This window comes from Mercurialis annua, linkage group LG6 (genome assembly GCF_937616625.2).
Source record: "Mercurialis annua linkage group LG6, ddMerAnnu1.2, whole genome shotgun sequence".
NCBI lineage: Eukaryota > Viridiplantae > Streptophyta > Magnoliopsida > Malpighiales > Euphorbiaceae > Mercurialis > Mercurialis annua.
The window spans coordinates 37,782,960-37,793,670 of NC_065575.1; the positions used below are offsets into that span (position 1 = coordinate 37,782,960).

A 10,711-nucleotide genomic window follows, 5' to 3' on the forward strand; every position below is an offset into this window, starting at 1 on the left:
AGTAAACAATATGTTGTTCATTTATTTTTGTGGCCCTTGTCTTTTACAATTACAATGCAATCCAATCTTTTAAATATACTAGTTTTGCGTTACGTGCTATACACGTGGCTCGTAACGTAACTCGTCAATAAACATATTAGTAAATTTATTCGGTTATTAAATTTTTTTCCATGCTAAATTTATTTTTCTTTTAGTTTAATAACCATAATTAAATAATTGACTTAATTTTATTAATAATATCTTTAATATTAATAAGATATAAATTTAAATTATAATATATTGACCAAATACAATATTTTAATTTTGTAGTTAAATCAAACTAAAAGATAGGTATTCCTAATAATTTGGAGACAATTTAATTATTTATTATATACTAAAACTGAATTGGAGATAATTTAGCTACATATTCTAATTAGGACTTTAATTACAATAGTGATTAATTAAATAATTAATTAGTTAATGACTATAAAACTTTTATTTAGTAATAAACTGAAAAAGATTATTCGGTAAATGTGCCTGTCCCCCCTCCCCCCTCCATCCGTGTTTTTATATATGGTATATATTTTTTAAACAGATCAATAAATCGTTATCCGGATGTCTCTACAACTTATCATTAGACGATTCAGTTCTTTATCGATTTTTGAACTATTCGGAAAAATGCCTACAATAATATAATATAAATAAAGTAAATTCATATAGATAATTAACAATTTAAAATATTATTTTCATATCAAATTTTAACCAATTTGGTTTCTAACCTTTATCGGCTAATTTTTTTTAACTATTTCATGAAATGGAAAATACATGCACTAATTATTCTCTCTCTCAAATTAAGTTGGCTTTTAATTGTAACCCAACATCCCAAAATTATTATAATCAGTTATTTATAATAAGAATATAGGAAAATATTAATTTATCCACAAAAATTTAACGTAAGACAAGTTAATTTACTTCTGCCTCACACTAGTTATTTGTGTTCTAATTATCTTTCCAATTAATTAACTTTATCTTTATTCATTAATCAATTATTGTGACAAGAATTAAGATCGACAAAATAAAAATTACATAGACAAGAAGAGCTATATTATTAAATTTTAAATTAATCAATTATCCGTACTACTCATAAAGTTTTAAATTTAAAAATTTAGATAGATATAATACAATTAAGCATAATTTAATTGAATTGCATAATTAAAAAGAGAAGATGGTAAATAAATTTGATTGTACTTGAAACAATCCACTTATGTAAACTTACATATAAACAATGTGCTTAAATAAAAATGTTTTCTACATAAAAATAAAAATTAAGATAATATTTTGACGTCGATCCATTTTATAGAGGTTTTGATGTTAAATTTTGTTAAATAAGTGTTTGAATTGACTATGATAAACCATCAATTGATATCGCACGTTGAGGCTTTTCTATTGTGTTTTAGGAGACAATTCGACGAGCTGATAAATTGATTAGGAAATCTTTTGTTCGAGGAAGGGCTCAGTTTGATGAGCTTAGCTTAATTTTCCTTGAACAGCTTCAAAAAGTTCCATCAGCTCGACGAGTTGAGCCCCTCAATTGCTTAGATATTTTGGTTCGATAGACCCATTTAGCTTGACAATAACTTGACTCAGCTCGAGTTGACCTTCAACAATCTAAATTGTTTTTATTTTGCTTCATTCTTTCAAAGTTTTGCCAAATATTGTGATTCTTAATCGGACGCACTTCATACATGACTTATCTACAATCCTTTTTCAAGCATAATATCTCAAGAAACATCAAGATTTATCATGTTTAAGTCATAAAAAATGTACACAACCTAAAAGAAATCAAATTACTCGTATATACAAATTACTGAAGGATTAGCTCAGCATACCAACAAAAAAAGAAGTCGTGTTTGGTTTCATTTTTGTGAAAATGGTAAAAACTAAAAAAGATAAAAAAAATCAGTGTCTTAAATTTAAAAGTAAAGAAAAGAGATTTTAAGTAATATTTTTTTTTTGAATATTTATCTTAAAGAAATTTGGTTCTAGGCTAGGCCCACATTTTATTTTGGGCTTCCCACAAAACAATCCTAAAAGATAAAGAAATTTACCTAAATACCTATTCCACATTTTCTCTTTACTTTCTTTCTTACACTCAAAAAGCTTAGGCCCACATTTTATTTTTAACACTTAAAAGCCCTAGTCCCGTACAGTGCTCATTATAAGCTGAAGTCCATAACCAAGAAAAGGACTACTGGACTAGGCATAGTTTCTCAAACAAGTTTACTTCATTACGACATCCAGACTTATCAGCCATGGCATTCCAACTTAAATCTCCATATCATCAAATTTTTAAACTAAATTTTAATCCGTTAAATTTTCTAAACTTTATTTCATGATCAACTGAAACCTTTTTGCTCTAAAATAACCAAAATACCTTTAAAATTATAAAAAAAAAATATAAACTATACCAATCCAACTAATCAAACCTAAAATTACTAATCCAACCAAATCAAAAAAGAGATAATTACAACAAATCACTCAAAATCTGAAAAGTTTATGTTAATAACCCATTTTTTTTTTTTTTACAGAATTCTCTCAATTTATAAAAATAGTTTGTATGTCTACCTTTTAATATTTCACTTTCCTATATTATCCCTATGCTCCATTATCCTACTGTGTTTCTATAACACAGAATAATTTCCTTCTTGCTCACGCGTTATCACACTGTCCACACTGATTATTATCCCTGCTTGCTAATGGATTGCCAAACTGATTATTCTTCTATTGTCCTACTTGCTCTTACATTAACCTTCTCATGCATTACCTATTTACCTGCTCATACATTATTTTATTTTAATTCATTTCTTTAATCATTTTTTTAATATTATTTTACTTTTAAAAATGTTATAAATATATACAGAAGTCACTTGTCTATTATTTTTATTTAATTTTTTTTTCATTATTTTCCATTTAATTTTCCTTTCTATTTGCAATGAAAATAAATTTATTTTTACATTATAAACAGTTGGACCACCGCCGGTCGACGACGGCAACCGCCGGACCAAACCAACAGTGGTTGGTGTTCACTGTAAATTAAATATGGCTAGATATCAATTTAAATTAAATTTATTATAACTTTAATATTAAACTAGGCTAATTAAATTTATTTAATAAAAATTTATACAATAAAAAAATAAAATATACATATATTTATATTTTACACTCTTTATTAATGCATAAATAACACTAATAAGATATTCCACTTTTTAAATTTGAAAAATATAGTGGTTTGTCGGACCCGAGGTGGTTGTGGTTGTATACGTGGTAGTGGGGGCCGTTATAGCTTGTGTAAACTCAATATGAACTCAATATCAACTTAATATCAACTTTAAGTAAATAATTTAAAATAAGTTTTATTAGACTATTTAGAAATTAAAATTAACTTATTCTAATTAAATTAATGCTAGTGTAAATTAAGTATAACTTAAATATTGACTTAAAATAAATTAATTTAAAATAATTTTTTATAAAATTTAAAGTAACTTAATCTAATTAAATTAATTAATTAAATATGAAAACCCAGTATAAACTAAACATCAACTTAAAGTAAATTAAGTTAAAGTAATTTTTTATTAAATTATTATAAATTAAATAGTAATTTTAACTAATTAAATTAATTTACTAAAAATTTACATTATTGAAAACCAGTATATAAAATGGTATATAAACTAATTAAGAAATTGAAAATAAACTATTTAATTTTTTTTGTGGTAGTCTTTTTAAACTTAATGTATTGAAAGCATATCAACTTAATGTTAATTCAATGTAAACTCAGAATAAATTATATAAAAATTATTAATAAGCTAATTATAATTTTAAAAATAACTTACTATAATTAAATTAATTTATTAATTGTTATTAAAGTGACAAATAAATTTATGTTAAATTGAAAGTAAACTTTTTTAGATTTCCCGTAGTGGTCGGTGTAAACTAATATAAACTCAATATGAACCTAATGTAAACTCAATGTAAACTTAATATCAACTCATTGTGAACTTAATATTAACTCAATGTAAATTTAATATCAACTCAATGTCAACTCAATGAAAACTTAATGTAAATTAAATGTCAATCCGAAGTAATTTTTTTAATAAATTATTATAATTTTAAAAATTAACTTAATATGAATTGAATGTAAACTTAATATCAAATCAATATAAACCTAATGTCAACTCAATGTAAACTAAATATCAATATGAAGTACATTTTTTTAGTAAATTATTATAATTATAAAAATCAACTTAATACAAATTAATTCAATGTAAACTTAATATCAACTCAATATAAACCTAACATCAACTCAAGATAAACCTAATGTCAACTCAATGTCGACTCAATGTCAACTCAATGTCGATTTAATGTTGACTCAATGTCGACTCAATGTAAAACTAATATCAACTTAATGTAAATGAAATGTCAATCCGAAATAAAAAATTTAGTAAATTATTAAAAGTTTAAAAAATAACTTTTTTACTATGTTGGTTAATTTTTTTAAAATCTATACCAGCAAAAATAAATCAATAATAGATTTAAAATAAATTTTAAAGATTGTTCACGGTGGTTTGTGTAAATTTAATGTAAAAAATTTAATAGTAAATTTTAAAGATTGTTCACAGTAATTTATTAAAAAGTTACACTATTAAAAAAAATTATAAAGTGACGGATAAGCTAATAGTAAATTGAAAGTAAATTTTTTAAAGTTTTTCGGAATAAACTTAATATAAACTCCATATGAACCTAATGTAAACTCAATATCAACTCAATGTAAACTTAATATTAACTCAATGTGAACTTAATATTAACTTAATGTAAACTAATTTAAAATTAATTCTTAGTAAACTGGTTACAAATCTAAAATTAAGTTATTCCAATTTATCAAAAAAAATAAAATATTAAAAATAAATTTATAAGTGATAAATAAACTAATAGTAAATTAAAAAAAAAGAAAAAAAAATTACAATTCTCAATATAAACGTAATGTAAATTTAATATAAACTTGAAATAGCTAATATATGAATCCACTAACTTTAATTTCTTAAAGATAAAAGGGACATTAAAATATATACAGTCGACTTTGATGGCTGCCTCATAAACTCCGTTAGATGCTCACTCTCTATATACAAGAAACTGTCGACAAATAATTTTATTTTTTCATATCAGTTGCCAAGAGAAATGGAACACGAGTTAATTTCCATGAATCAGATTGAATTCAATCATCTATTATTTGACTAGAACTACTCCAAGAAAGTTAAATTATTTATTAACAATAAAATAACTAATAACTGGAATCATATTTCACTGCTAGCACCAAAAGCTCAAATAATTTAAAAAGAATAATCAAAATATTGAATGGCTATCTCTGTTCATTCAAATTAAAGTGAAGTCTATTCCAAGCAAAGTAAAAACTACATAGCTTAATTTTTAGACCTAGTACAGTTCCAATTCTCATTTAGGAGACCCTTTTCCACTTTTTTTCCGATTGTAAAATGTAATGAGAAAAGAAAAGAAGGCAACAAAGTCAAATCTAATAGTCAAACCAATATATTATGAAATCCTTAAAAGCTTATGAAAGAAATTATTAATTTTTCAGTTACGAATCCAAACAAAACCATTTACAAATTGACAGGTCAATTTTTTTTCTGTTTTCGTTAAGAAGGGGGTATTCTCAAAAAAAAATTAAGAAGGGAGTAACCTTCAATTTAACAGATGACACTAACATCTATTGCTGAATTCAAGTCGTCGATCAAATCATTAAAAAGGAGGGAAGAAGAAACAAAATTTGTATCACTGTTGGAGCTTTAATGGCAGAAGTATGAGAGCTTGAAGACGAAGTAAATTTTGTTTGTTTGTTTGGAAAGAATCTTATACGATTTTGTGCTTGAAGGACATGATTGTCCTATTTATTTTACTTTTAAGTTTGTTATGGGTTATTGAGGGAATTGTGAAAAGTTTTCTATTTAATTGAGAGATTTTTGCCAAAAAAATAAAATTGAGGTAAAAACATTAGATAAGAACACTTTTGAGGGATTTATGTAGATTACCCATCAAAAAATAACTCATTTATTCAACCAACAAATCAGACCAGCCCAACCTAATTAAGCCTAAAGTCACTCATCCAACCAAATCAAATATAACCCCTTCATTCAACCAAATTAAACTAAAACCACCAATACAACCAATTAAATAATACCGCTAAACCGGAAAATGCCATTTGCCGCTGCCGACAATTTCCGGCCATCGCCACCCATCCACTACCGAAAAAAAATTTGATTAAAAATTAAAATAAACATTTATTTTTTAATTTTTTTTAAATTTATTTTAATCTGATGAACTGACCCACCAGTGGGTCTGTTCACCGGAGTGAACGGACATGCCACAACAGTGGGTCTGTTCAATTTAGAACATACCCACTATCGTGGTGGGTATGTTAATAGAACAGATACACCATCATGGTGGGTCTGTTCACTCCGGTGAACAGCTGGAGAAGACGAACGATCCACCCGTTCATCTTCTCCGATTAACTATTTTTTTTATAAAAGAAGTAATTAAATGATTATTTTATATGTAAAAAAAATTAATTATTTATTTAATTTTTAAACAGATTTTTTTTCGGCAATGGACGAGCGGTGGTGGCCGGAAAAAGGTGGCGGCGGCAGGTGGCGGTTTTCGATTGGATGTTTTGATTCAATTGGATGGAATAGTGATATAGATATAATTTGGTTGGATGGATGAATTATTTTTTATTTGGTTGAGTGGATGACTTTAAATTTTGGGTGGATTGACGATTTAGATATAATTTATTTTGAAGGATGAGTTATTTTTAATTTTGTTGGGTGAATAATTTTAAATTTGGTTAGGTTAGGTCCGTTTGGTTTTTTTTATTGACTTTAAAGGTATTTTAAGCATTTTTAAAAAAATAAGGGATTTAACCAATAAAGAAGGAGCCGAGATGCATTTGTCTTTTCAATTGATCAATGTTGGGGCGGTTTTGTTTTTGGCAGTTTTGGAATAAAAGAGCTTTAAGTAATCATTAAGTAAAGTTTGGAGAGTTTAGACGACTAATATTTAATTCAGGATATTTGATGATAAAAAAATTTAAGTTGAGTGGCATCGATGATTATTAGCCCGACATCTCTAATTGGTTTAAGAATAAATCTCAGCAAAATAATAAGTGATGCAATGGTTTTTTGTCTGTATTCTTTTGACTCCTTTCATGCAAATCATTTTAATGCACGTCCCACAAATTTGATTAGGAGTCGAAAGGATGATTGCAGAAAGAAAACGACATTAACACCCAAAAAAAAAAAAGACAATTATAAAGATTAAACTCAATAAAAATAATGTGTTAATTTTATTAAAAATTACAAACTATAAACTTTTATTTTAATCACGACTTTTAAAAATTGTCAAATAAAACTATGAACTTTCAATTTTTTTCAAATATATCACCGTATTTCCGGTGAATTTTTACTTTTCATTTTTTTTCAAATCCACCAACGTTAAGTAAAAAGACACTGCAAAATGATTTGATGATAAATTTGAAAAAGAAGAAGAAAGTTCATAGTTTTATATGACGACTTTCAAAAGTTATGACTAAAATAAAATTTCGTGTAAATTTTCGTGATTTTTTTTAATGAAATTAATATAATAAAAACGATATTTCACGCAAATTAAATCGAAACAAACACAAAATTCCATTAAGAAGGAGCAGCAAATGCTCAATTATTTGTTGTACAACAAAAACTAGCTAGAGATCATAAAATATTAACCTAATTAAAAGGCTTCTGATTCTGACAATCTAAATTAGACCCAATAGGAACATTAAACAACTTAGCATATCTCTGATAATATCCAACACGATCACTAACTCTATTATCATTAGCAATTCCACACTCAAGTCCGCCGTTGATTATGTTAGTCACCAATCCATATCCAGCGGTTCTGTTAGCTGCCAAGTCAGCTTTTGTGGGCACATATTTTCCTATCATTACATCGTGGCAAGATGGCTTAGGCTTCTGCTCAGTCATCCAAAACCAAATTGCTGTTTTGAATGCAATTATGGAACTGTTAGCTACAATTTCTGGGGTTTTCAACCCATCAAACCCCAAGGCCTTGCCTGCTGCTCCATAGTTGTAGTTCCTGCAACATATTATATTATTATTAGAACACATACAATTAATTAATGAATTGGATTCCTAGACATGGCTACTCAAAACTCGGCTCGATAAAATTAAATAGAGTTTGAATTTTTTGACATTCGTTTTGTAAACGAATCATCTCATTTTTAGTGATATTCGATTCAAGCTGGTTCATATGTTTATATGCTTATTTGCAGTATTATTATTTTAATTTTTTAATTTTGAATATTGAAGTTATATTTAATTTGTTAAAAAATAGGATATTTTAAATTTATACACATGTATAAAGAAATATAGTATTTAAGTTTTTATTAAATTATTAAATAATTTAATTTTGATTTAAATTTATAAAATAAAAATAAGATTCAATTAAACTCGTGAACTTTTGAGGAGCTCGAGTATATAAACTCGACTCGAAAATAAATTAGTCAATCTCAATTTTTTCAATACTTGACTTGACTCAACTCATTTACACCCACATATAACTCGTCGATGATCAAGTTTTTGTCGGAACCAGACTTGTTTGGCCGAGTTTGTCATTATCTACTCTGGTCTTATCAAACCATCAATTCCAAACTTGGTCAACCTCTTTACTATTCAAATCTCAAAACGTGCCACATAATTTTCCATTAAGTTTCAATTTTATTAAGCATGTTTTTTTAAAGTATGAGTGTTATTTTTATTTTTAGTTTGAATTATATATAGATTCCGAAAAATCCGATTTATATCCACATAAAATTATTCATGGTTCGATTCGATCTAAAATCAAGAAAATTAAAAATATGTTAAACGTCCAAATCGAGTCGGATTATTTAGTCAATTTAGTTAGAAAAAATCCATTTTATTTAATATTTTCTAAAATTACTTTAAGCCATACAAGATTATTATCTAAAAGAATTTCACATATATGTCACATTAAATCTAATTTATTAGCTCATAAATTAACTACGATTAAAAAATAAAGAGTAAATTTAAGATTATTATATTTAATTAAAAAAATGCAGCTAAAATTATATAAAATTTCCTAATAAAAATATCAATTAGTCAATTAGTTTATGCATTAAATAAAAAAAAGTTAGTACAATAAACTTATTTGAGAAAATCATGAAAATAAACTTACCAAGATAATTGAATGGGACCTCGTCCTTTATAAGATTTTCCAGGAAAACAAGGCCATTGAGTATTAGTCTTGTCACAATAATCACTCTGAGGACTCACTTCCTCTAAGAAACACAAACCCCATGCATATGGTCCGTCGGGAGCCGTAGCCCATCCGCCGGTAGTCTCGTGAGATATCTGCGCAAGAAATGCCGCAATTTCTCGCTTCCTCGTAACCAAACTGCCCGAATTTCCAAATCCCCGGAAATGTTTCGACGCCTGAATAAACGAGTCGTAAGTATAAAAGTTTTTCGCAGGGCACGCGTTATTATCCTTGTGTAGAAAAATCGAATCGAAAAGCTGCTTGGTAATCAGATAAGAGATCGGCAATGATGGTCTTCTTGATTCTGCTACATTAGTATGTAATGCAGAGAAAATACAGAAGAAAATTGAGAGGAGCAAAGTTAGGGATGAAGATGAATATTTTGCCATTTTGTTTGTGAGTTTGGATTTTATTTTTGTTTCATTTGGATCCTTAAATAAGTGGTTTTGAGTTGTTTGTGATCCATTTGAGATTTTAAAATTGGATTAATTTTGACCGGTCAATTTATAAATGGGATTTGACTTGGCCGGCCTCTCCCACTTCCATTCATTGTGTTTTTCGAGTCAACGTTGAAATAACGACGCCCATTTTATTATTGTTTCCTATACTTTTTCTCCGGCGTTTACATGTTCGTGGTTTTATTGATTATTCAAAAATTTCAAAGGTTCAAATTTAAAATTATATTATGTAGTGGAGAAGTAGTGATTAAATACTAATGGGTAAATTTAGATTTAATTGGTGTACAAAAATTTAAGATTGAAATCTCTATCAATTTAGTTTATTGTACGATGGGAAGAAATCTACGAATTTGGGTTAAGAAAAAAACCCTAGCCGTCTCTCTCTTTGAGAAACCTCTCAAACCCTAGTAAGTTTTCTTCTTTTTGTCATTTGGGAGGTGGTTTTTGGCCATTCTTAGCCTAAAATCACCTCCCTAATCTCTCATATTCAGTCTATTTAGCGTTCTTCATAGTTTTTATCTTTGATTTTGAATAAAATTTCTTTTTTGGCCATTTATGGTCTAGATCTAGAAATTATTTTTTATTCTAGTATCTTAATTTCATTAGATCTGATCTAATCGAAATTAAGAATAGTTTATTTTCATCGTTAAAGATGAAATTGTTTTTTGCGATGCAAGCGACTTGGATCTCTAAAACAATTAGAGCCACCATCTTACGACGGATTTCATCAAATATCGGTATGTCTTGCGTCAATATCGATGATGTCTTTAATGTTCAAGAGAAGAGATATGTCACAGAAGATGTGATCAAAGACTTTAACGATGAAATTATAGCTGCTAGCTGTAGCAGTCGTGCGATTAAAGGTAGTAATATCA

General features: G+C 27.1%; 1 protein-coding gene across 1 annotated transcript; it reads right to left on the minus strand.

Annotated features, from left to right (window-relative positions):
• Positions 1–7,709: 7,709 nt before the first annotated feature.
• Positions 7,710–9,810, minus strand: LOC126686033 (chitinase 10). Its single transcript, XM_050380042.2, has 2 exons — positions 9,298–9,810; positions 7,710–8,178 (listed from the first exon to the last, which is right to left on the minus strand). The coding sequence occupies exons 1-2, from the start codon at positions 9,765–9,767 to the stop codon at positions 7,809–7,811; spliced, it is 840 nt and encodes a 279-aa protein (XP_050235999.1). The 5' UTR covers positions 9,768–9,810; the 3' UTR covers positions 7,710–7,808.
• Between the last annotated feature and the right edge of the window lie 901 nt (positions 9,811–10,711).